The sequence below is a fragment of the Rhinolophus ferrumequinum genome, chromosome 22, assembly GCF_004115265.2.
Source record: "Rhinolophus ferrumequinum isolate MPI-CBG mRhiFer1 chromosome 22, mRhiFer1_v1.p, whole genome shotgun sequence".
Taxonomy (NCBI): Eukaryota; Metazoa; Chordata; class Mammalia; order Chiroptera; family Rhinolophidae; genus Rhinolophus; species Rhinolophus ferrumequinum.
The window spans coordinates 38,066,711-38,094,415 of NC_046305.1; the positions used below are offsets into that span (position 1 = coordinate 38,066,711).

At 32.8% G+C, this 27,705-nt stretch overlaps 1 protein-coding gene across 3 annotated transcripts in view; it reads left to right on the top strand.

Annotated features, from left to right (window-relative positions):
• LOC117014619 (pancreatic alpha-amylase) overlaps positions 1–27,705 on the top strand; it is a 30,120-nt gene that overhangs the window by 1,315 nt on the left and 1,100 nt on the right. The window contains exons 1-10 of one of the 3 annotated variants that reach the window (XM_033092697.1): positions 16,643–16,947; positions 20,863–21,076; positions 21,426–21,572; positions 22,502–22,699; positions 23,084–23,314; positions 24,085–24,218; positions 24,979–25,101; positions 25,207–25,306; positions 26,885–27,003; positions 27,116–27,241. In XM_033092697.1, coding sequence (XP_032948588.1) covers positions 20,909–21,076; positions 21,426–21,572; positions 22,502–22,699; positions 23,084–23,314; positions 24,085–24,218; positions 24,979–25,101; positions 25,207–25,306; positions 26,885–27,003; positions 27,116–27,241 — 1,346 coding nt within the window. In that variant the 5' untranslated portion in view covers positions 16,643–16,947; positions 20,863–20,908. Of the gene's footprint in view, positions 1–16,642; positions 16,948–17,114; positions 17,183–20,862; positions 21,077–21,425; positions 21,573–22,501; positions 22,700–23,083; positions 23,315–24,084; positions 24,219–24,978; positions 25,102–25,206; positions 25,307–26,884; positions 27,004–27,115; positions 27,242–27,705 lie in introns of those variants that run through there. The other 2 variants (XM_033092699.1, XM_033092698.1) reach the window with 2 other exon arrangements.

A 27,705-nucleotide genomic window follows, 5' to 3' on the forward strand; every position in this document is an offset into this window, starting at 1 on the left:
CACTTCTAATTCTAGTTCTCTCGCTATTTCCACCACATCTGCAGTTACTTCCTCCAGTAAAGTCTTAAACCCCTCAAAGTCATCCATGAGCGTTGGGTCAACTTCTTCCAAACACCTATTAATGTTGATATTTTTATTTCTTTTCATAAAGCACAAATGTTCTTAATAGCATCTAGAATGATGAACCCTTTCCAGAAGATACTTAATTTACTCTGCCCAGATCCATCAGAGGAATCACTATCTATAGCAGCCATAGCCTTACGAAATGTATTTCATAAATAATAAGGCTTTCAGTCAAACTTCTTAATCCCTGGGCTACAGAATGGATCTTACGTTAACAGAAATGAAAGCAATCTTGCACATCTCCGAAATTCTTGGGTGACCAGGTGCATTGTCAGTGAGCAGTTATATTTTGTAAAGAATCTCTTTCTAAGCAGTAGGTCTCAACAATGGGCTTATACTGTTCAGTAAACCATGTTGTGAACAGGTGTTCTGTCATACAGGCTTTATGGTTCCATTTATAAAGCATATACAAGAGTAGATTTAGCATAATTCTTAAGAGCCCTAGAATTTTAAGAATGGTCAATGAGCATTTGGCTTCAATTTAAAGTCATAGCTACGTTAGCCCTAACAAGAGTCAGCCTGTCCTTTGAAGCTTTGAATCCAGGCATTGACTTTTCTAGCTATTATAGTCCTAGAGGTCATCTTCCAATATAAGGCGGTTTTATCTACATCGAAATCTGTTGTTTAGTGCAGCCACCTTCATTAATTATCTTAGCTAGACCTTCTGGATAACTTAGCTAAACCTGCAGCTCCTACATCAGCACTTGCTGGTTCACTTTACACTTTTATGTTATGGAGATGGCTTCTTAAACCTCATAAACCAACCTCTGCTCGGTTCAAACTATTCTTCTGCAACTTCCTTACCTCTCTTAGCCTTCAGAGAATTGAAGAGAGTTAGTTCCCTGCTCTGGATTAAGCTTTGGCTTCAGGGAATGTTGTGGCTGATTTGATCTTCTATCCAGACCACTAAAACTTTCTCTCATCAGCAGAGGCTGTTTCACTTTCTTATCATTTGTTCACTGAAGTAGCACTTTTAATTTCCTTCAAGAGGTTTTCTTTTGCATTCACAGCGTGGCTGACAGGCACAAGAGACCTAGCCTTCCACCTATCTTGTTTTTTTTTTTTTTTAATTGAATAGTAAAAACTTCATTTGATTTGAAATCCCAGCACCAGGATCCAAATACAATTCCACTATTTAAAATACGCGATCTTGAGTAAGATGTTCCCCCAAAATTATTTTCCTCATTTATATCATGAAGATAATCTTTCCTACCGGTTTTTAAGGATTAAATTAAATCATGTTAAAATGCCTGGCTATTTATTTATTTATTTATGTTTATTTTTCATTTACAGGTTGCCATTCAATATTATGACATATTAGTCTAAGGTGTACAACATAGTGGTTAGACGTTTATGTAAGGAATCTAAAGAACAAAATAACGAAACAGAAACAGACTCAGATACAGAGAACAAACTAATGGTTGCCCAGTGGGAGGGGGATTCAGAGACGGTGAAAAGGGCAAAGGGATTAAGGAGTACAAATTGGTACTTACAAAATAGTCATGGGAATGTAAAACACAACATAGGGAATATAGTCAATAATACTGTAATAACTACTCGTATGTATAGTGCCATTAGTAGTAATAGGAGCAAGGACAGATTATGTATGTCTAGATATTTGTATTTTAGTAGATATAGTAGGAGCATCTGAAAGTTTTCAATATAGTAGGAGCATCTGAAAGTTTTCTTATATTTCCTCGGTAGAATAGAGTGCAAGGTCATGAAGAAGAGGGGGAAGTGTTGGACTGTGGGGAAAAAAGATGTAAAATAGACATTTAGAAAGGTGGGAGAGTGAACAGAGTCTTCTTAGAAGGATTGCTTGACAGTCCTTAAAGTGCCCACTTGAAGTCCATGGTTGTTCGTTTAAAAGTGAGACCATGGTTTTGTGTTTTTCTCGAGTTATGTTTAGCCTTGGTGCTATACTGAGTAGACACAGAGTTAAATTATCCAAAGTTGGGATTTTTCTAGGTGAATACAACAAAGAGAAGGGGAAAGGTATTAATATATTCAAGGGAATGATTATAAAGAAGGGATGTGGAAAGTAATCTGGGTAAAGAGCAAAGTGAGAAAATGAATGAGGCTGGCGCAGTGGAGAAATGGTATGATTGTAGTTGCAGTATAGTTGAAAATGTGTTGGCGTTATTTACTAGTAGGAAGTAGAAATTTGGAGGTTGAAATAAGAGAGCAAGGTGACTGAAATTGACAATATTAGTTATGTAAGTTCTATGATGTGAACATGGTAGTTCAGTGCAAGCAGAGTCATGGAAAGAGATGAATTCAAGAAATTGAGAAATTCAGGTATTGAAAGGATCTTCTAAGTGGATTTTAAAATTATCGAGAATTATGATAAGACTAGTGAGCCAGGAGATAAATGAAATTACTCCTTACAACGTGTAAATCTGAGGTATGCAAAAAACATTTTTAAAAATCAACTGAAATAAAACAGTCTCCATTCTGCCACAATGATAGGAAATTCAGCCTAAATAGTTTAGTGAGACTTTGTATTGTGGTTTTACAGGTGTAGGTTCTAAATTCAAGTCTTATTTGAATGGCTTAATTGCTGTATGGCCTTGGGCAAATTCTTTATCTTTTTTATCAGTTTCCGTAGGGATAATAATAAATCCTACCTTAGGGTTGTTGTAAAGGTGATTTGATGAATATAAAATACTTAAAAAAAGTTTGGTGTGTGTTACTCAATAAACATTAGCTCTCGTGGTGGTAGTTATGGTGGTTCTCAACTCACCGCAGTTTCCAAGGCGATGTAAAAATTCTGAAGTTTTAGGCAAAACTTCAGTTATCTTTCTACTTTGATTATCATGGAGATGCCCAGTACTTCTGTTGCTTCCTTGCTGCACTTGGAGCATGAGACTATTTGACAAGTTTAAGAACTTTGGTATCTAGGAATTAACCTCTTCATAGATATTGCACAACCATCCCAAACTCATGCCCACTTCATAAATGGAGCGTATTTCTCAAGTAGTTCCAATTATAAGGATTTCCAGAGCTCATGCAGAAACTTTTTTTTTTTTAACTGCGTATGTCCGGAGCTACTAACCATTATCCTAATAATTATCCTGATGATAGCTCATTATGATCCATGAGTTTTTAAAAAGTCATCATGGAGATGAAGAAGTACTGACAATTTGAGTCTACAACAAAAGCCCCAACTACTAGTCTATTGTTGAATTTTTCAGTTACTTTCAATGGGAAGTATTTTTTCCTTTCTCCTGCTGAAAGGATTTGGCACTCTGACTGATTAAGTGTGAGTCAAATATGTCACCCTTTGAGGTAAGGAGTGAAGTTTCATGTAAGCCACATGAAATGAGAGTTGGGAAAGTTGCCAAAGGAAAAGCATAGTACCGTGGAATCGAGAGAAACTAAGTAGTAGAAAAATGTTTTACTACAATATGTAACATACAAAACTCTTGTTGCCATATGGTTGTTTTCCGTGTATGTTTTCTACATGAGTGTGAGGCACCTAGATTGTTTAATTTAAGGAGACACTCAATAACACCAGTGCTCCTCGCCTCATCGTAGTCATGGCTCTGCCTACTATCATTAATAACATTAACAATCAGCATAATCCTGATTAGATAAATCATCAAACAAAACACAGTAGCATTCAAGTTGCTGTTTTAGATGATTTGGAAAGTATTTACTGGGCAAATTAGACTCCTTCAAAATCAATATCAAGAGATATTAAGGATTTCAATGGAAATAAAGGAAAAGAATCAATACCTATTAAGCACCTAAAATTCAAAATGCACTGTAGTGAGTGCTTAGATATGATTATTTGATCTTTACCATCCTATAAGAAGAGAACACTTCCCTTTGTGAGCAGTGGTGGTTTTAATAAACTTCAACTGTAATAAGACATTTTGTTACATTTTTCTGAACTAATGCATATAAAACAAAAATTAGTGATCTCAGTCGGATTGTTCAGTAGAGATGAGAGTTAACCAATATGTTAGGTACATAAGACACAGAACTGACACTTCTTAGGAGGAATGGAGTTACCACCCCAAGAACTTAAACTACTGTATGTTTTAATCTGACATTTGCTGAAAGCAAACTGTAGAACAAGTATAATATTCACATAAAGGACAGTAGGGAACCTAAAATTAACAACCAAGACTCACCAATATTGGGGTAAAAAAATGCCAGAAAAGGGAGGCCCTGTACCCAGCAAGCATAAGCTTTAATGCTATGGGGAAAAGCTAGAGGTCAATATGTTAAAATATCTATGATTAATATACAAATAGCTAAAGGGGATTGCATTTATTAAATTCAATTGGAAATCAGAAAAAATTTGACTATACAAGAAATTTTAATTTTTAAAATTATCACATAGCACCAGTATACCACTTACATAGTACTTATTATGTACTAGAATTTTTGAAAAAATCTAAATTCAAGAAGAAAATCTAAGCAACAGATTATTATATGAAACTTTTCAGAGCTTGAAAAAGATAGATATATAAAATACCATTATATATTTATGGGGGTATTGAATATCTCACCATGGAAAAGAAAGAGATTTAATTGCAGTGGGTAGCTATGTATAGTATTTTTCTTTAAAAAATATATTCGAAAAATATTGTGGCAAAATGTTAACATTATGAAATCCTGGTCTTGGGACATGGAATCTTTTATTTTTTTATTTTTTTTACATTTTTCTCTTTGACAAATATATCACAACTTAAATGAAAATAAAATAGTGGAACACCTCTAAACCAGTGTTTCTCAGCTATTATTATTAACCCCCCAAAGGAGCATATTTAGACTTTAAAATCACCCCCTAAGAAATTTTAAAGTCACAGTATACTGTATGTTTGTTTTTGAACTGGATGTGTATCTGTCTTATGGTTAAGAGAGTAAGATTTTTCTTCCTCCCCTACCCCAAGAACTAAACAACAGTGAATCATTTGGAAGACACATGGTTCTGTACCTTAAGACCTTAACAAATATAAAACCTTAACAAATCATACAAATTATATTCTCTGATCATAGCTGAATTAAACTAAATATCAGTAACAGAAAAATTTGAAAAATCTTCCAAATTCCTTGATATTAAGTAACACATTAGTAAACAACAAATGGATCAAAACAGAATTTTTAAGGGAAATTAGAAAATATTTGGATTTGAATCAAAATGAAAATACATAAAAATTTGTGAGATATAGCTAAAGGAGCTGTATCACAAATTCAATCCAGAGCAAGCAAAAAAAGAAAATAATAGAAATAAGCACAAACCAATGAACTTGTAAATAGGAAACAGTAGAAAATATCATTGTAAACAAAAGTAATGCCTGAAAAGTCGAGCATCTAGCCAGATGCTAGAAGTTTCCCAATTCTATTGCTAGAACTTTTCCAATTTTTTCCCTTGTAAAGAAGGGGGAAAAGAAAATAATAGAAATAAGCACAAACCAATGAACTTGTAAATAGAAAATATTGTAAACAAAGGTAATTCCTGAAAAGAGCAATAAAATTGGCATCTGGCTAGATGGTAGAAGTTTTCCAATTTGTTTTTCCTTTGTAAAGAAGGGAGGAAAATACCTCTAATTTGTAACAAAATAATAGAGTATTTTAAACAAATTTATTTTCATAAATTTGACAACTCAGATGAAATGGACCAATTTTTTAGCATAGCAACCAAAACTTATTTGAGAAGTAGGTGATTTGAACAATCCTATATCTATTTAATAAATTTATAATTAAAAATCTTCCTGCAAAGAAAACTTATGGCCCACATAGTTTCACTAGTGAAATCTGCTAAACCATAAATGAAGAAATTAAGAATTCTGTGTAAGAGAACACTTCCAAATTTGTTTTATAAGTCCTGAATTACTCTGATACTAAAACCAGACGTACTACAAGAAAATTACACATCTCATGAGTATAGATGCAAAAAGCCTTAAAACATTAAAAAGTTGATCAAGCATTATGTAAAAAGGATTATGTATCATGGTCAAGGAAGTTTATCTTGGGAAATTCAGACTAGTTCAACCTCTGAAAATCCAATCAATCCATCATGTCAACAGACTAAAGAAAAAGCATAAATAAAGGGAAAGCATTTGACAAACATCTGTTCATAAAAACTCAGTAAAGTAGGAATAAAGACGTTTCCTTAATTTGGTAAAGAATGCCTACAAAACCTATCTTGCCTACAAAAGCTACCTTAATAATTAGTGGTTAAAGGGTAAATATTTTCCTCCTATGATTGAGAACAAGGCAAGAAAATGCACACTCACCACTCCTATTCAACATCTCACTGACAGCCAGTGCGTAAAACAAGAGAAAAGCCATACAAATTGGAAATGAATAAACAAAATTGTCCCTATTAAGAGATGACATACTTGTTTATGTAGAAAATCCCAAAGAAAAGGTTCCTACAACTAATACATGAGTTAAGGAAGGTTGCAAGTTTAAAAGTAAAGATGCAGAAATCAAGTGTACCGCTATATCCTATCAATAAGCAACTAGACATTGATTTTTTTCCTAAAAATACCATTTTCAATAGTACCAAAGCTGAAATAATTTAAGTATAAATCTACCATTATATGTACTAAATCTGTATGGTGAAAAACCACCAATTTTTTATTCAACAAAAGTGTAAAATTGAGAAACATAAAGTGTACATAGGTCTAAAGACTCATGATTGTTAAGATGTCAGCTCTTCCCAAATTGATTCATTCACATTCAGAAATCCTAGCATATATTTTGCTTATATTGCCAAACTGATTCAAATTTATTTGGAAAAGCAACAAAACTAGAATAAGCACAATTTTGAAAAAAAAATTGGATGAATTAGACTACCTAAATCTAAGATTTATTTTAAAGCTAGAGTAATCAAGACAGCATGGTATTGGCAAAGAATTGACACATACATACTGGAACAGAAAAGTCCACTAGTAGATTCACACATATATGGTATATCGTGTTTCCCCGAAAATAAGACCTAACTGGACAATGAGCTCTAATGCATCTTTTGGAGCAAAAATTAATGTAAGACTTATAGTAAAATAACGTAAGTTTTACTTATTTATAGTAAAATAAGACTGGGTCTTAATTTAATATAATTAATATAATACCGGGTCTTATATTAATTTTTGCTCCAAAAGATGCATTAAAGCTGATTGTCCGGCTAGGTCTTGTTTTCAGGGAAACACGGTATTAATTTTTGACAAAGATGAGAAGGCAATGGAATAAGGATAGTCATTTCAACATATGCTGGAATAATGGGACACATGTATGCAAAGAAGAACCTCAATGTGTATCTCAATCCTTACACAAAAATATATTTAAAAATGGATAATAGACCTCAATGTAAAATATAAAACTATAAAACTTCTAGAAAGAGCATAGAATAAAATCTGCATGACCTTGCTTAGACAAGGAGTTCTCAATATACAACATCAAAAGTTTGATCCATTAAAACAAAGCAGGATAAATTGGACTTCATCAAGTAAAGATCTTTTGCTTTTCAGAAGACACTAAGAAAGTGAAAAGGCAGGCTACAGACTGGGAAAAGACTTTGTAAAGCATCTATTTGACAAAGATTGTATCGGAATATATGATGCACTTTCAAAACTCAATAAAGAGAAAAAAAACACACCCCTACACACAAACAAAATGGAGAGTAAGTTTGAAGATACTTCACCAAAGATTTACAAATGACAAGCATACGAAAAGGTGCATAACATCATTAACTATTAGACAAATGCAAAATACAGCAACAATAAGATAGCCCTACACACCTATTAGAATGTCTTTACCAAGAGTTACCAAGAATGTGAAGCCAATACAGCTCATACATTTCTGATTGAAGTAAAAAATTGTACATCTGCTTTGCAAGCAGTTTGGGGAAGTTTGTTACGGAGTTAAACATACACTTACATGTGACCTAGTCATTACACTTCTAAGTATTTAGCCAAGAGGAACAAAAAACTATGTTCACACAAAAACCTGTGTGAACAAAAAACTAGGATTGTGGAAATATGGTGGGGTAGGAAGCACCAGGAATCCATCTCCCCACCTCAACACAATGCACTGGTAGAAACTGATGTAATTATTGTGGAACTCTGGAGTCTATTGAAGGCTTGCAAATTCCGGGGGAAGGTTTGTACAGTAAATTGCAGTTAATTTCATTCAATTTCAGCTCTTACATAACATAGTAGGAGTTACCCATCCCCTAACCCTAGCCATGTTATAGGCAGCTGTGCATGTGTTCCTGGAGCAGCTTGCACACAGTTGGTGGAAGCCAGGTCAGGCAAAAAGGACCTTGACCTTCAAATTTCAGGAATCTGCTGATAGCTGATTGCTGCTTTTGATTATGACAAAGAGGTGGGCAGCCATGCCATGTTTGCTGTACATCCTCTCATTGTAAGCTCCCTTCCTTTTCTCCGTTTTTCTTTTTCCCTTTTGGGAGCCAGACATTAAAGACTAGGACATTCAAAAACAAGTGCGTATATGGGGAAAATTAGAACTTGACCATGAATGCTCAGGGAATGTCTCAAAAAACATCTGAGAATACCTTAGGTTTTACACCTTATGATGATCCTCAGCACAGAGCATACAATAATCAAAAACCAGAAACAAAATAAAAACAGCAAGCCCTGGGGAAAGGAGAGAATCTGATTTCCAGAGTTACCATATTGTAAAAAGTCAAATGTCCAGTTTTCAACAACAAAAAATAGCATACAAAGAAACTGGAAAGTGTATCCCATTGAAAGGAAGAAAATAATTAGACCATACCTGAGGAAGACTTGATGGCAGATACACTAGGCAAAATAAAAGTAATAATAAAGATGTATGAGCAAAATGGAAATAGCAATAAAGGGAAAACTTACAAAGAAATTCTGGATTTAGAAAGTATAATAAAAAATGAAAAATTTACTACAATGATTCCAGGAAACATCTGAGTAGGCAGAAGAAACAGCAAACTTGAAGATAGGACATGGAAATTTATCAGTCTGAGGAACAGAAAGAAAAAATATCGAAGAAAAGTGAACGGAGCTTAAGGGACTAGTGGGACATCAAGCCAACGAACATATACACTGGGAATACCAGAAGGAGAGAAAGAGAAAAATGGACGGAGAATATTTGAAGAAATAATGGCTGAAAACTTCACGAATCTGATGAAAGTCCTGAATATAAACATCCAAGAAGATCAACTGATTCCAAGTAAAATGAACTCAAAGACACACAGTGAGACACATTATAATCAAACTTTCAAAAGACAAAGACTCTTGAAAGCAGCGAGAGAGAAGTGAATTGTCACATACAAGATATCCTCAGTAAGATTTATTAGCAGCTTTCTCATCAGAAACTTTGGAGATCAGAAAGCAGTGAGCTGATATATACAAAATGGTAAAACAACAACAACATCAACAACAACAACAACAAAAAACAGTCAACCAGGAAATCCTATATCTAGCAAAAACATTCTTCAAAAGTTAGGGAGAAATAAGACATTCCCAAATAAGCACAGCTGAGGGAGTTCACCATCAGACCTGCCATGGGAGAAATGCCCAAGGGAGTCTTACAGTTTGAAATGAAACTACACTAGACAGTAACTCAAAGTCTATGGAAAAATATAGATATCAGTAAAGGAAAATACATGGTGGAATATAAAAACTAGTATTATTGTAACAGTGGTTTATAACTATACTTGTTTTCTACATTATTTAAGAGACATACATTTAAAAAAGAACATCAGTCTATAAGTTAGTATTATTGTAACTAATTTGTAACTCCACATGTTTCCTACATAATTTAAGAGACTAATGCATTTAAAAAAATTATTAGTTTATGTTTTAGGGCAAACAATGTATAAAGATGTAATTTGAGGGACTTCAACAATGAAAAGGAGTGGCAGTTTTTGTGTGTTACTGAAGTTAAACTGGTATAAATTACAATTAGAGTGTTACAATTTTAGGGTATAAAATGTGAGCCCATGGCAACCACAAGGAAACAGCTACAGAACATGTAAAAAAGGAAATGAGAAAGTAAATATTTCACTACAAAACGTCAACTAAACATAAGACAGTAAACCATGAAATGAGGGGCAAAAAAATCTATGAAAGGTAAGTCCCTCCTTTTCAGTAATTATTTTAAGTTAAATGACAAGAGAGAATCTTTCACTTAAAACACGGAGATTAGGAAACTGGATAAAAACACATGATCAAACTGTGCGGTCTATAGAAGACTCACTTTAGATTCAAAGATAGAAATGGATTTGAAGTGAAAAGATGGAAATATATATTACACATAAGTAGTAAGCAAAAGAGCAGGGTGGCTATGCTAATATCAGACAAAATCAATTTTAAATCAAAAAGGTTGCAAGAGACAAGGAAGGACATTAGATACTAATAAAAGTTTCAATAGAGCAAAAAGATGTAACAATTATAAACATTTACATACCTAATGACACATCATCAAAATATATAAAGCAAAAAAACTGACAAAATTGAAGGGAGAAATAGATAATTCTACAATAATAGTTGGAAATTTCAGTACTCATGATAATGGATAAAAATGAGACCCAAGATAAGGAAATAGAGGACTTAACACAGTGAGGACTTAACACAGTAAATGAACTAGATCTAACATATACAGATCATTCTATCCAACAACAGCAGCATACATGTTATCCTCAAGTACACATGGGACATTTTTCAGGATAGGCTATATATTAGAGCACAAATTACGTTCCAGTGGATTTTTTTAAAAGAGATGTACAATGTACCTTCTCTGAAGGCATTGGGATTAAGTTAAAAATCAATAACATAATGGAAGCTGGAAAATTCCCATTCCCATTGAAATTAAACAATACACTCTTGAACAACCAATGGATCAAAAAAGAAATTAAATGGGAAATTAGAAAATACTTAGAAACAACCGAAAACAAAAACAGTGCCAAACTATGGAAGGTATTGAAAGTGGTACCAAGGGAAGAATTTATAGTTATAATTACTTACATTAAAAACAGTAAAGATCTCAACTCAATAAGCTAACTTTGCAACTTAAGGAACTACCCTGTTTCCCACAAAATAACACCTAGCTGGACAATCAGCTTTAATGCGTCTTTTGGAGCAAAAACTAATACAAGACCCAGTGTTATATTACATTACATTATATTATATATTATATTTATTATATTATATTATATTATATTATATTATATTATATTATATTACATTACATTATATTATAACCGGGTCTTATAGTAAAATAAGACTGGGTCTTATATTAATTTTTGCTCCAAAAGACGCATTAGAGCTGATTGTCCAGCTAGGTCTTATTTTCAGGGAAACACGGTAGATAGAAAAAGAACAAAGTAAACCCAAAGCTAGCAGAAGGAAGAAAATAAAAAGATTACAGTAGAGAGAAATGAAATCGAGAATAGAAAAATAATAGAGAAAAATCAATGAAACCAGAAGTTGATTGTTCAAAAAAAAATCAAAATTTATAAACCCTTAGCTAGATGAACAAAGAAGAGTCAAATTGCTAAAATCAGAAATGAAGTGAGGACATTACTACAGATTCTACAGAAATTAAAAGAATTAGAGTACTACGAAGAATTCTCCACCAACAAATTTGATAACTAGATGAAATGAATACATTGCTAGAAATCCAAAATGTACTAAGACTAAATTACAAAGAAATAGAAATTCTGAATAAGCCTAAAACTAGTAAGGATCAAATAATCAAAAATCTTCCAACAGAGAAAAGCCCTGGAAATGATTGCTTTACTCTTGAATTCTAGCAAACTTTTTTTTTTTTTAATTAAAGTTGATTGGGGTGACAATGGTTAGTAAAGTTACATAGGTTTTAGGTGTACAATTCTGTAATACATCATGAAGTCTAGCAAACTTTTAAGGAAGAAACAATACCAATCCTTCCTAAAATTTTTCTAAAAATTGAAGAGGAAGGAAGACCCTGACTCATGCTGTGAGAGAAACATTATTACCCTGATAACAAAGCCAGGCAAAGACACTACAAGAAATGAATACTACAGACCATTATCTTTTATGAATATTGATGGAAAACTCCCCATCAAAATAATAGCAAACTGAATTCAGCAGCTACTAAGAGGATTATACATCATGCCCAAGTGAGATCTATTTCTGGAATGCAAGCATGGTTCAACATAGGAAAATTTATCACATTTGTCACATTAAAAGAATGAAGACAAAACCAATGATACAAAAAAGGCAAGTGATAATATTCAAAAACAAAAAAAGACAGGAATATGAGAATCCTGCCTCAACATAATAAAAGCCATATATGATAAGTCCACAGTGAACATCATACTCGATGATGGAAATCTGAACTGTTTCCTCTTAAGACCAGGAACAAATTAGAGATGCTGACTATTACCATTTTTGTTCATCATAGTGCTGGAAGTTCTAGCTAGGACAATGAGGCAAGAAAAATAAATGAAAGTCATCCAAATTGAAAAGGAAGAAATAAAATTATTTCTGTTCACAGGTGCTATCTTTTCTTCAGCTTTATTGAGATATAATTGAAAAATAAAATTGTAAGATAAAGTATACAACATGAAGATTTGATATTCATATACATTGTGAAAGGAATCCCTCCCATCAAGTTAATTGACATATCCCTCATCTCATATATTTACCTTTAAGTTCTACTCTTTTAGCAAATTTCAGTTCTGCAATACAATGTTAACTATAGTCACTGTTATACATTAGATCCTCAGACCTTATTAATTTTATAACTAAAAATTTGTATCCTTTTACCAATCTTTCTATAGTTCCTCCATCCCCTAACCCAAGGCAATCACTTTTCTACTCTATGGATTTATTTTAGATTCTGCATATAAGCAATACCATGCAGTATCTGTTTTTCTCTATCTGGATTATTTTGCTTAGAATAATGGCCTCCAAGTTAATCTATGTTGTTACAAACTATAGGATTTCCTTCTTTTTTTAATGCTGGAAATATTTCATTTATATATATATATTTGATTTGTATTTATACTTTATATATTCTCTCTATATATTATATATATTTTTATATTTATGTATATAATATATATTTAAATGTATATACATGTGTGTGTATATGTACATTTAAATATATATAAATACACACACACACAGAGGGTGCCAAAAAATGTATACACATTTTAAGAAAGGAAAACTGTATTACAATTGTAATACTCAATATATACTGATAACAAAAGAGGAATACAAGTCATGTTTGACTTCTGCAATTACAAGAGGTGCTCAGAGTGGTTACCATCAGCATGCAGACACTTCTGATTATGGCGAACTACTGTTTGAGCAACGTTGACCAAAGTGTCCACTTTTATACATTTTAAGAGATGTTAACACTTTGGTCAATGTTGCTAAAGCAGTATATATATATATATATATATATATATATATATATATATATACACACACATTTCTTGATCTATTACTCTCTTTATGGACCTTTAGGTTGTTTTTCATACCTTTGAATATATACCCAGAAGTGGGATTGGTGGATCATATTGTAGTTCTATTTTTAATTTTTTGAGGAAACTGTACTGTTTTCCTTAGTGGTTGTAGCAGTTTACATTCCCACCTACAGTGTACAAGGGTGCCCATTTCTTCATATGGATATTTTGGACAGGACCATAAAAGGGACATTTGGTGTGGACCAAATATGGTCATGGACATTTTTGACCAGACCAAATTTCAAGGACTTTTTGGTGTGGACCAAATGTCCTGCTGGGGACCTCCACAAATTCTCAATCTTCCATGAGTATCCATCCAGTTGGGCACACGCTAGTTTCCCCTTCTCCCTGTATGGGCAAGAGTGGGGCAGACCCCTCAATCCATATCCTCCCACAAGGTACTATTCACCTACTTTCAGATGCACAGTTGGGTAGAAATATCCTAGGTGTCCTGGTATAATGTGCAGAGGCACTTTTGTTCAATTATGGATGTCCATTTAATTGTAAATCAAAGAAAAGAGAAAAAAAGGAATGATTCACGCTACCATAATGCTCACAGTACAGTTTTGCTACTTTTTAGAGGGATTACTTGTTTAATGTACAAGGTGTGATCAAAACTTACAGTGAATGTTTACATTTAAAAAAATTATTACAGTAAAAGACACATTGCCATTAATGCCCCTCAAAATACTCCCCCTCACTTTGAACACACTTCTCCTATTGTTCTTTGCACTTTTTGAAGCAGTTCTGGAAATCCTCTTTCGTGAGTGTCTTTAATTGCACTGTTGTGGGTGCCTTGGTGTCCTGAATCAATTCAAAATGTTTGCATGTCATGGTCATTATGACTTTGGGGAAGAGCCAGAAGTCACATGGTTCCAGATCTGGTGAATAAGGTGGATGAGGACACATCATAATATTTTTATTTGACAGAAATTGCTGTACCAGAAGCGATGTGTGACACGGAGCCTTTCTGTTGTGATCAGCGAATACAGCTGCCTGCTGTATTCAGCGAATAAAATACAGCGAATGCTGCTGCCGAGTGCTGTCCAATGGAAAGACAGGGATCTTCAATATGGGAAGCAGTGCATTGAACCTTATGTAGTAACAGTGTGTGATAAGTTTCAACTTGTTCAGTGCCGTCAGTTGAGTGAGCTATGATTGAGAGAAGATGTGTTTTAAAGTGTGCCCTAAATCATCCTCCATCATGACAACACTCCATATCACACATCACGTCTGACATACAGCAATTTCTGTCAAATAAAAACATTACGGTGTGTCCTCATCCACCGTATTCACTGGATCTTGCACCGTGGGACTTCTGCCTCTTCTCCAAAGTCAAAATGATGCAGGACATCAAGGCAGCCATGACGGAGCAACTCAGGACACTCATGAAAGAGGACTTCCAGAATTACTTCAGAAAGTGGCAAGAATGATGGGATAAGTGTGTTTGAAGCAAGGGGGAGTATTTTGAGGGGGATTAATGGCAATATGTCTTTTACTGTAATAAATATTTTTTTTATTTAAACATTCACCATATTTTTTTATCACACCTCTTAAATGCTACTTGTCTTATCCTAGCTCTTGTTCTCTATCTCAATAAAATAACTAGATTAAATTTAGCTAAGTGGTTCCAAATGACAAAAAGAGGACAAGAACAATGTGCTAATGGTAGAGTTTTTTTTTTACAAATCTAAACTTCATGACTTTTGTATTAAAAATATTTTATTCCAAAAATTTTTTTGAAATTTTACCAATTACTTAGAACTCAAAATCTAGAAGTCACTGGAGTAGTTTATTCTAATAGTCTCTTTTAATGTTAATATTCTCTGATTCTATGATTTATTCTTCCCTTGACTGCCTACATCCCAAGAGAAAGGAAATACCATGTAGATGTTTCATAACTCAGCTTAAGGGAACTTAACAGTTGCTTCTGAACAGCATATGTTATGCTGCAGTAACAAAAAACTAAAGATCCTCAGTGGCTTACAATAACCAAGTTTATTTTTTATGTTCATCTCACATCAACAAGGGAACTCTTCATATTAGTCACTTTACAATCTATCAGTGAAAATTCATTTTGACACATGCTTTAACAATCACAGAGACCTCAAATTAAAACATGTATCTTCTTGGTGTTTTTCATTGCCAAAGCAAATCACATGGACACTCCTGAATTCAACAGGACAGGAGTGTATATTTCACCTGCAGGAAGGAACACTGAATGTTTATGAACAACAATACATTTTATGGGTGTGTATGAGATCAGGAACAAAAACTTTAACAGAGGAAAATAAATTTTGTTTAGAGTGAAAATTTGAACAAAACAAGAAATAAGAGAATAATCCTTACTACTTCTGAAATCTTCTAAACATATTAATATTAGCTAAACAAAAACTTTCAGATTACAAAATATCTTCACATACAATATTATATTCGATTTTTATAACAACTCAGTGATGGAGACTGATAAGAGACTAAGAGTTCACTACGGACTTAGACTGTTTGGTATTGAATTTCTGTTTCAACACTTACTGAAATTTGACCATGGACAAATTACATTACTTAATTTCTCACTGTATCAGTTTATTCCGTTTAAAACTATGTATAGTCATAATTCTATCTTTCATTTACATATGTGAGAAATCAACATGATAATAAGTTGAAATGGCACATAGTAACAATGCATATTGTTAGTCAATTTTGTATTTTCATCTTATTTATCAACAGTACTACTATTCCCATTTTCTACATAAGGGCCTAAATGCAATCTTTAGACTTAATGTTTTCTTTAAGGTTCACATAGTTGATGGCAAAATTGGATGAGATTTTTGGTTTAGAGACTTTGTTTACATTCTAGTCACACTAATATTATTTAATTCGAGACGATCATTCTCATATGTGACTTTAAGGTTGCTTCAGCAATTTTTTTCCCCTATAGATTAATACAAATGGTTTAGGAAAAAAGACTAATTGAAACTGGGAGAGGATATGGAGAAAGAGAAAGGAAGACAAAGCGAAAGCAAATAACTGGAAAGGTACAGTATAATTAGAAGGTAGGTTAGCAAATTGAGCAGTGAAGGAAAGACAGTGGTTTGCTCAGGAGAGAGGAGTGATCAGGTGTGACTGTGGAGCTCCGATTACACTTTGTGTACAAATTAGATCTGGAGAATTTAAACAGGGCTGTAAGAGCACCTACTGAAAGGAAGAGGATTATAGGAGATCTAGAAAGTCCTAAAGACAGCATTTTTTTCCTAACAGAAAACAAAATGATAACTGTTTTTGTTGCTGTTATTTTATAATTGACAAATGACTGAACTGTGGATTTGAAAGATTGCTGATTTAAAGAAGTAGATGTGGTAAGTTATCTTAATGCTTTTTGAGTATCATATAGTTACCTCCCCACACACGCTTTTTGTCTTGAAATAAGTAGCTTCTGTCATATGATTTGGTAGAGCTCGAAGTTTCACAATCTGTTTTAGGTTTGTTGACAAGTTAAGTTTCAGTTTCCAGCTGGACAAAGTGTGCTCTTTATATTTGAACTGCACCTGAGCCTTCACTTAAAATGTTTTTCTCATTTCAGAAATCTATCTGGTAGGCAAACTTGATTATCTTTGCCTTCTTTTCTCTAACCTTCACATGTGACTTATCTTGAGCTCAGGTTAATTATTTTTCTTCCTTTTTATCGTGGGGGGCTCATAGGTGACAGAGCATTGTATTGAGAAAGTTGTACATGAGGTCCAATGTAAAATTCAGGGGAATTATGACTTTTTAGTAAGAGAAACCACGACCTTGACCAAGTATTGCAATAGTAATACTACCTGAAGCTTCTAGAATATTGAAAATGGGAAAATAGAAAACAATAACACTTGGAGCTAAATATAAGTGATAAAATAACAAACATAGATGTGACATTGAAAGTATTTCCATTAAAATATAAATGATATTTTATTAAATTACGTGCTATAAATGTATTTAACTATGAGATATTTAGACTAATGACTACAAATGACAAGAGTAGACAACTTCTCTCTTCTTGGTTAATGTTAATTCATTTATTTGTTAAAAAAACAATATTAGTATCTGCCTGAGATGTGAGGCTGCTTTGGATAGGGGGAAACAATTTTGTAAATAACTAATACTTATATAGGTAACTGATAATTATATAGATAGAAAGGAAGCTATAGAAATAGGTATACATTACTACTTCTTTTTGCTCAACATTTTAATAGCGCTCCTTCATTTTATTTATGTCATGGCATTAGTGTGATTTAAGTAGACTTTAAGCTAAATGAGTAAATTTATGGTATCTGATGTGTTAAGAGAAATCTGAATTCATACTAGAGCCTTTCCCCTACAATGTCATTCATATTGTGGATATTACATAACAAATGCCTCTTAGGTAACACTGTGAAAAAAACAATTCAGAACTTCAGAAACTAACAACTTTATGGAGAAGTCTGTTAGCAGAATTTATTTTGTCTTAACATTGGATATGTTTTATTGACACTTCAAATATAAATACTCCTTAAGGAGCATTCCTTTGTTGTTAGAATATTATCAAATGCTCTATTTCATGTTTTTAAAGAAATCCCACAGCATCTTATTTGGCACATTGTAGTAACAATTAGAGCTTTAAAATAAAATTTCCTCTTTGTAGGGCAATACTGGAAATACAAGATGTGGGCACCTGAGCATGGATATTAATAGCTGTGAATAGTTTCTCTGAGGTGAACCATTTTAGGAAAACTAGTGGGGAGTAGACATAACAGCTATTTCAATCAAGTTCTTATTTTTTTGTTTTTTTATTGATGCCAAAGATGTCAAGGATTTGTTAACAGGTTTTACTTCACAGGATATAAATATACTTTAGTTGTTTTAATGCCTGTCTATGGAGTTCATAGCTCTTTAGATTAATTAAGATGAAAATTAAGATTAAATAAAAAACATATGACAATGCCTGACCCTTGGTTAAAGCTTATATTTTTTTCATATCTCCACGTATACTGGAATGCTAGTATAATTCCCCAAATTGTGTCTGCAAATCATCCCTTATTTTAATAGCATCCTAAAATGCACTGTGTAAAACACTTATTTGTTATGGAAAAAAACAGTTCAGAGTTAACTGATGAGGCAAAGATGAGAAGTTATTTTAAAACCAACACATGGTCTGCTAGAAGCTTTAAAGAGTTTAAGTGAAAGAAAAAGGAAAGAAATTGTGGAAACAGTAGTATATTCCTTATCACCATCTATTCCTCTGGGGGATATGAAAATACTTCTGAGAATTACAAAGTATTATTAGAATTTAGGAAGAGTAGAATGGAAAAAAGAGAATGTCTGAGTGATAATACCTGAAAATAGGAAAAGAGCATGAGTGTATAGCAATTTCAATAGTCAGTAAAAGTGACAATACATAACAACAATTTCACAGCATCCAAATATGTTGAGCTCTTACTATATCTATGCACTGAGATAACAGCTGTATTTCTGTTAGCTCATCTAATCATCATAAAAATTTTATGAGGTATACATTACTTTTTCTAGTTTACAGATAAACTTACAGAGATTACTTTCCAGGGTCACACAGCCGATAAATGGCAAGTTTAGAATTTAAACTAGTTTGTCTAACTTCTAAGATCATGTTCTTACCTTTTATCATTTGGAACCTTGAGTCAATTATGAAGTTCAAATGTTGCTTCTCTAACTCTCAACTCTTTATTACCATCAGCCCTGTGTTATCCACTATTTACTTAGTCTTCTCCTTGTTCTCTTTTTAATGCTCATCTATATCCAGTTAGTCTTTTGCTCTCCTTGCACATTTTCCTCCCTATATGTTTTGAAAACCTTTCTGTGAAAATGAAGCTCCTCTCCCTACTTTGAAGGCACCTCTTTATATGTTCCCTCCTACCTGATCTATCTATTATGTAGACGAGTGGACTGCCCAAAGTTGTAACTTTGAATTCAACATCTCTTGATACACAGTCAACTCTCAAGGGTCCAGCTTTCAAGGCCTGATAATTCACCTACTGTGCGTTGGCCTATACATACAAGTTGCTTGTGGATGTCATCTATTCTTGTTGGTCAGTGTCTGTAATAAATCAGTTAAATATTTTGTGTGATTCCTGAAACTATCATTGCTTTTTTGAAAACTCCCATCTCTCTCTGCTTCTCCTTCATATCTAATTTTTTTATACGTTACACTAATTATATACCATATTAACTTTTCAGTTTCCCTAAACTAAGTCTGCCTCTAGTATGCGCTGTGAATGATAATGGCATTGCCATTCTTCCACTCACATATTGTAACCATTTTCTCTGCTCTCCTAACTTCCATTCTTACTGCTTTCATCTAGTTCAGATTTCCGTCATTGCTCCATTTACCACGGCACACATTTTCAATTGTTTCTGTCTCAGTTCTGTTTGCCTTCTAATTCATCTGATATACACCAAAAGCTCTAATCATGTTACTTTTCTGATGGTGAAGTCATTAGTATATACCAAATATCATCCATGTGCTTAGCAAAAAGCAGACACTCAGTTAATACTCGTTGGATGACTGAGGTTTTTCGCACCTGTATTATTTTTGTCTTTCATAAGATTTCACTTATATTAAAAAGGAAAAGGGACACAAATTCTTTAATTTGGTATTTTATCAGGTGCCCAAAATATGTGGCTATAATGAGAACACACACACACACACACACACACACACACACACACACACACACCTGCTATAGCCATTGCATTAAGCACATGATTTGGAGGGAGAAAAAGTCTGTTTCCTTGATTCATGGGCATTCAACTTCCAAATAGTTTCTTAAATCTTAATGTAGAAATTTAGGTAACTAAAAATTTGTGCTGAAAATGAAAAACAACTGAATTGAACATACTGGTTTCTTTGAAGTTGAAACATTACAAATATTTGCAAATAGATAGTTAAGGCAATATTTTGACTATGAATTCAGTTGGCTCTATTTGTTATTTTCCTTCTGTCAAAGACTTTAAAAATAAAATCTAATCCTAAGTAAATAATGTATGATTAATGACTCTTTTATTTATATAATGCCAGATGTTTAAAAAGGTTAATATTCCCTAAATAAGAAAAACATTAAGTTCTAAAAGGTCACTTAGATTGTTTTCTTGAAAGAGTTTATGAATGTTCTTCATCTGTTAACATGATTATTGATAATCTTTTTTAGATTATGAATAAACATTCTTGTACTCTGAGTATTTATTCATCTTAACATTAACTTTGTAAAATATGTTTCTTACAGGAATATAAATAGTTGCCAGAAAAAATACTGACAACGTCAAAGCAAAATGAAGTTCTTTCTATTGCTTTCAGCCATTGGGTTCTGCTGGGCTCAGTATGCCCCAAATACCAAGCCTGGAAAAACATCTATTGTTCATTTGTTTGAATGGCGCTGGGCAGATATTGCTCTTGAATGTGAGCGATACTTAGGTCCTAAAGGATTTGGAGGAGTTCAGGTGGGTATTGTTTATAGTATAAATTGAAGAGTTTTTGTGTTTATAGTAAATGGTATCTGTATCTGTGAAGTTGGGACAACGTTTTATTTCACAGACAAGTACTCTAAGTAAAAGAGTGTGCTGAGAAAGAAAAAAAAATTAGTATTGTTGGCAACATTATGTTTTGTTTCTGACATATTCTTTCTTTGGCAGGATATTTCCAATGTACTGTTAATAATTTCAAGTGATTATAAAGAAATGTAGCTCTTTGTACAAAGATTCCGAAATAATTTTAGATAGATTATTTTCTAGAGTATCCAATGATATAAAGTAAGTCATAATTTGTTACTTAAGATAGTTTTATTTGTAGATCTCTCCACCCAATGAAAATGTTGTCATTAACAACCCTTCAAGACCTTGGTGGGAAAGATACCAACCGATTAGCTACAAGTTATGTACAAGATCAGGAAATGAAGATGAATTCAAAGACATGGTTACTAGATGTAACAACGCTGGTGTAAGTGAATTAATTTCCTTTAAAAAGATTATACAAAAAATTAATTTATTTTCTCGTTCCTTTTGAGCAGGACATTTTCCATATTTTTTTATTTTTCATTTTACTATATACTTTAACTAAAATCTAATCGTTGCCTTATATTCAACTTTTGTAAATCTTTGTATATATGACATTTTATCTATTAAAGAAGATTGTATGTTAAAATTTAAAGCCATCTGATAAAGCAAATATCAACTTTTAAACCTTATAACTATACACATTTCTAGGGAATACTTTTCTAGTTAGGAAATAGACATTCCAGTTACAATATCTGCTGTCACTTTTATGTGACTTGTGTCTGCACCCATAATTCCTAAATCTTCTTCCCCACAGTTTTCTTCTTTTCTTTTCTTTTCTTTTCTTTTCTTCTCTTTTCTCTTTTCTCTTTTCTCTTTTCTCTTCTCTTCTCTTCTCTTCTCTTCTCTTCTCTTCTCTTCTTTTCTTTTTTAAATGGTAAATAGATGTAATCTTTTTGAGGAGAATAATGAGAGATAATATTTACCTTCCTCTCTTCAGATGCTAGGTAGACAGTAGAGGCTGGCGGCTTTCTTAGGATGATCTATGGAAATTTAAAAAATCAGTCTCTTCTGTCTCAGCTGATTCTTACCTTCCCCCAAAAAGGGCTTTTTACATTTGTTCACAGTTATGATAGATTTGGGTTCTATCAATTTATCATGTATGTAAATATTGATCACGTGGCTACAATGCATGTAGGTCTTTAGTTCACCTTTATTTCCTTTCACACTTTACTTTTGGTCTTCTTAGAAGATAAGGTATAAAATGGAAAAGAAATATTTTGGAGTGTTATTAACATGCTGTAAACTTTAATCAGTAATATTATAGATTTCTGCCTCTCTATAAATCAAACAAATAGAAACTTTGTCTTTCAGGTTCATATTTATGTGGATGCTGTAATTAATCATGTGTGTGGACATGGTGTGGCTGCAGGAACGGGCAGTACGTGTGGAAGTTACTTCAACCCTGGAAATAGGGATTTTCCGGCCATTCCATTCTCTGCTTGGGATTTTAATGATGGTAAATGTAGAACTGGAAGTGGAGACATTGAGAATTACAATGATCCTTATCAGGTAATGATCTGAAACAAAGTGATCTGAATAAAGAGCTGTCTATACCTTTAATATAGCTTCATGATCTCCATTTAAATACTAGCTTAGGAAAGCAGGATTCCAAGTCTGACTGCTTAGAAATAAGAAACTCAAAACAATATTTAAAACATTTTTTCCCAATTTAATTTCTTCCCAATTACAAAGCTCATTCACTTTCCCTATATTCTCCATTTTTATAATAGAAACTATGTCAAAGGTATGTCCATACTAGCATATCAATATCCCCAGTGCCCAATGCAAAGGCACTACAGAAAATCTATTAAAGAATAAATGAATGGCTAATCAAATGGATTCTCGGGTAAGTTGATGTTTTCTTTGTCGATCACAAAATGTTTATCTCATTAGGTCAGAGATTGTCGTCTGTCTGGTCTTCTTGATCTTGCCCTGGAGAAAGATTACGTGAGGTCCAAGATTGCTGAGTATCTGAACCATCTCATTGACCTTGGTGTAGCAGGGTTCAGAATAGATGCTTCTAAGCACATGTGGCCTGGAGACATGAAGGCAATTTTGGATAAACTACATAATCTAAACACAACCTGGTTCCCTGAAGGAAGTAAACCTTTCATTTACCAGGAGGTACATATATGTGCATATAAACAATAATTTAATTCATTAGAAAAATAAATGTCAAATTTAATTAAAAATGTAATTTCTGTAGGTTAATGGCTGAATCATTTATATAGAACAGTGTATAGAACAGGAAGCATTTATATAGATCAGTATTCTTTAACCTTCTTTTATTCAGAGACTTTAACTCTTTATCGCAAGGGGATTTAAGGAAGTGCAAAGAATTTATTTACACTGCAAACATCTCTGTGTCATTTACATCTCCTCAGAGACCATTAGGGAAGACAGACAATAACATAGTCTTGAGCCAGTCTGTCTGAGTTTAATTCTTGTCTATAGCGCTATTAGCTGTGCTCTTTCAGGCAAATTGATTAACCTCTCTATGCAACAACTTTTTCATGTGAGTAAAAGGGACAATGATAATGATTGTGTCTTTGTTTTTGTCAGAGAGTCAGATGAGTTAATATTCATCAAGCACTTAGAAATATTGTTGGCCAGATATTAATTATAAGCTATTGTTATTATTATTTATATGCAAAACTAAATTAGGTCAGCATTTTCACAGGACAACAGGTCACCTTGCCATCATGTTACTTTTAATACTGTAGCATATATTTTAGCAAAAAAAAAAAAAAGAAAAAGAAAAAGGCAAAAAGAATCTTGGTATAATGAAAATTTGGGGGGCATTTCAAAAAACATAAATAACCATTTTTATGTAACATTTAACTTATGGTTAAAACTCTTACTTAAAATGATATTTTCCCCTATATTTTTTCTAGGTGATTGATTTGGGTGGTGAGCCAATTAAAAGCAGCGACTACTTTGAAAATGGTCGTGTGACAGAATTCAAGTATGGTGCAAAACTAGGCACAGTTTTGCGCAAATGGCATGGAGAGAAGATGGCTTACTTAAAGTAAATGAAATATGATTTGTCCTTTGTATTATTTCACAGACGTATTAATCATATTATCCTCATATGAGTCATCTTCTTAGGACCTTATTTAGACAACTTTCAAGGATTCAATTACTAATAACAAGTGTTACACTTTTCCAAACTTCAATTGATCATCTTTATTTTTTATAATGTCAATCACAAGGAATATTGTCTAGAAACCGAAAACATAATCTAGCGATTTTAATTTATGTATTATATGACTGTTTTAGATTTGCCTAATGTTTGCATATAAACTGTGATGTCCAGGTTATTATTAAAACGATTCTATCATTTATAAGATACCTACAATGTGGCTATACTGTGGAATTTACATTATATCAACTAATTAATTTTTAGTATTAAAATGTTTATATTACAAAAGAATAATATTGAAGCCTTATTTTAACCCAGTTTGCCATTCTGTATAATATGATATAGATGTTAACCCTTCTGAAGTCCATCTGAAACTTCTGACAGGACTTTTTGATAACAAAAATCTTATACCTGTAACATAAATGTAATACAAATAATTCATACATACACATACATAGAGTGTATTTGTAGATAAATATTATAGCTAGATTTATATAGTTTATATATTTAAAAACCCTACAGAATAACCATTTAATTAGAGAGATAATTTCATTCGTGGATGCTATACTGAAAGAAATACACATTTAGGTTACTCTAAAGCTATTGTAAAAATGTGTGTGTGTGTGTGTGTGTATTTTTTTAATAGGAGCTGGGGAGAAGGCTGGGGTTTCATGCCTTCTGACAGAGCACTTGTCTTTGTGGATAACCACGACAATCAGAGAGGACATGGAGCTGGAGGAGCATCTATTCTTACCTTCTGGGATCCTAGGTAGGAAATGAAGTCCCCCTCCACTTTTTTTTTCTTTTTACCTACCTTGTAATAATACTAAAAACATTGGTTTCTTCTATGATGATATAATTTTGTAACTTTCAGACTGTACAAAATGGGAGTTGGATTTATGCTCGCTCATCCTTATGGGTTTACACGAGTAATGTCAAGCTTCCGTTGGCCAAGATATTTTCAGAATGGAAAAGTAAGTTTTGGTGTCATACAAAATATCTTTTTCTTAAGAAAAGGAAGGCAGTTTTGTTTTACTTTTACATGATGCTATTACATTTATTATTTATTTATCAAATATTTCAAGTGTAAACCTGATACAGGAATATTTTAGCAATGCAGTGGATATTAAAAACTAAATCATGGTCAAACGATATGCAAGCTACTTCAGAAATATGAGAAACATACCTCCTTTCTTCCCAAAAATACTTAAAAGTAAGGATATAGTGAGTAAAATATGTACCTCTCATAAGTGCCTACTTCACAGAATTGGTATATGGATTACAAATTAACACTTGTAAAGAACTTAAAACAGTATCTGCCCATAGTATAAGCAATATAAAGACTTGTTAAATACTTTAAAAAAAAGTTCTGTGGAAAGCAAAGAAATTATGTAGTTGAACTGACATTAAATAGGGAAAGTGTCTTCTAGGTGGAAGGAAAATATATGTATTAAATAAGAGAAACTTGCAGACTATTCTGGGAAAGGTAAAGATGAGAAAAATATTTGGCATATGGTAAAGACATTAATCTGAGTAGAAAGTTAAGATTTCAGATACAGCATCAGATATAGCAACTTCATACCTAAAGTAGAAAATTCTCTTCACTACAAATTAGACAGATTTTTATCTAGTTTCCTCTAGATTGCTTTCAATTTATATAGCACACTTTGTACAGCAACTCATTCTGTTGTTAGACAGCTTTAATATTTAGAAGATGTCCCTTTATATTGAGCCAACTTCCTGTAATTTCCACTAATTTGTCTTATTTGTGACATCAGGAATCATGGACTATGTCCACTTCTCTTTTTCCCATAACATTTCTACTTTTTCAAAACTTCTGCATGCTGAAAACCCTTAGTTTTGTCCACTATTCATTACATGACATGGTTTTAAAACAGACACAAATAACCTTTCTATACATAATCTGATGTTTTTCCATGTTTATCTTTAAAAATACCAATCATAAAAACAATTTGAAACATCTGGTCCGATTAGGAAAGAATATTGTGATGTGTTGATTAGTACATTTATCCAAAAGGAAGAATGAAGGAAACTAATATTTATTTAGCAATTATTATATTCAATGTATTTTCACATATGTTATTTAATTTTTATAGCAACTAAGCAATATCCCTTTTTTTACAGAATACAAAAATGGGACACAGAGAAGTTATGTATATTGACTAAGTTTTCTTAGCCAGTAGCAATAATATCTGTTTTAATTCTGTTTCTGACACCAAACTTGCTATTTCAATGATATTGCACTTCCTACAGTGATAGTAAATAACCTTGCAATTCCTTGGAAAGAAAACGAGAGGGTTAAAAAAATATATTTGCCTTTGAAATATTGGACTAGAAAATGAGAAGTTGAGGAGAAGATGATGAGAACATGGTAAAAGGGTATAAAACTGCTGAAAGAGGAGTTGGATTCTAAATGAAAACACTGCAAAGACCTAAATAGGAGAGATTGGATTTAGTACACTGGAGAAGGAAGAGGCAAACACATGTAATATTAAAAATCTGAGCATTTTTTATTCTTCTTGCTAATTAAGGATATTAATGATTGGGTTGGGCCACCAAATAATAATGGAGTAATTAAAGAAGTAACTATTAATGAGGACACTACTTGTGGCAACGACTGGGTCTGTGAACATCGATGGCGTCAAATAAGGTGGGAATACTTATTTAAACATATCCTCTAATAATAAGCTTTATTAACATTTTATTTTAAACTGTTGAAGCACTGATGTATTCATAGCAACTATACTGTATTTTGTTTTTAGAAACATGGTTATGTTCCGTAATGTAGTTGATGGCCAACCTTTTACAAATTGGTGGGACAATGGTAGCAACCAAGTAGCTTTTGGGAGAGGAAACAAAGGATTCATTGTCTTTAACAATGATGACTGGTAAGTAGATATCAATTAGAAATCATATTTTATACAAATATGTTCTTGGTTTATTTTTTTTCTCTCTTCCTCATCATTAGCTTTGTTTACATTTGAAAACTAGTCAGTAGCTTAAAACACAGGTCAGAAAAGAGCCAGAAAAAAATGATAACTCTTATACTTTGATCTCTTCTTTATAAGGGCTTTTGATTCTAAGCAGAATTTTTTTTTTATGTACCCTGGTATATAACATGCAGATATGATGCACATGTATATGCTCACATGTACACCTCACACAAAATACTCAGAGTAATTCATATAAAGCTTGTGAAATCACTAGAAGAGCAAGTCGTATACACCCCTCTATTATTTAAATAATATTAAAATACTGCCTCAGGACTGAAATAACTTTTTTTTCTAGCTCTTTTTCTCAACTACTCCTATATCTGCTTTTTGAATGTTTTTACTTCACTTCCCTATCTCTC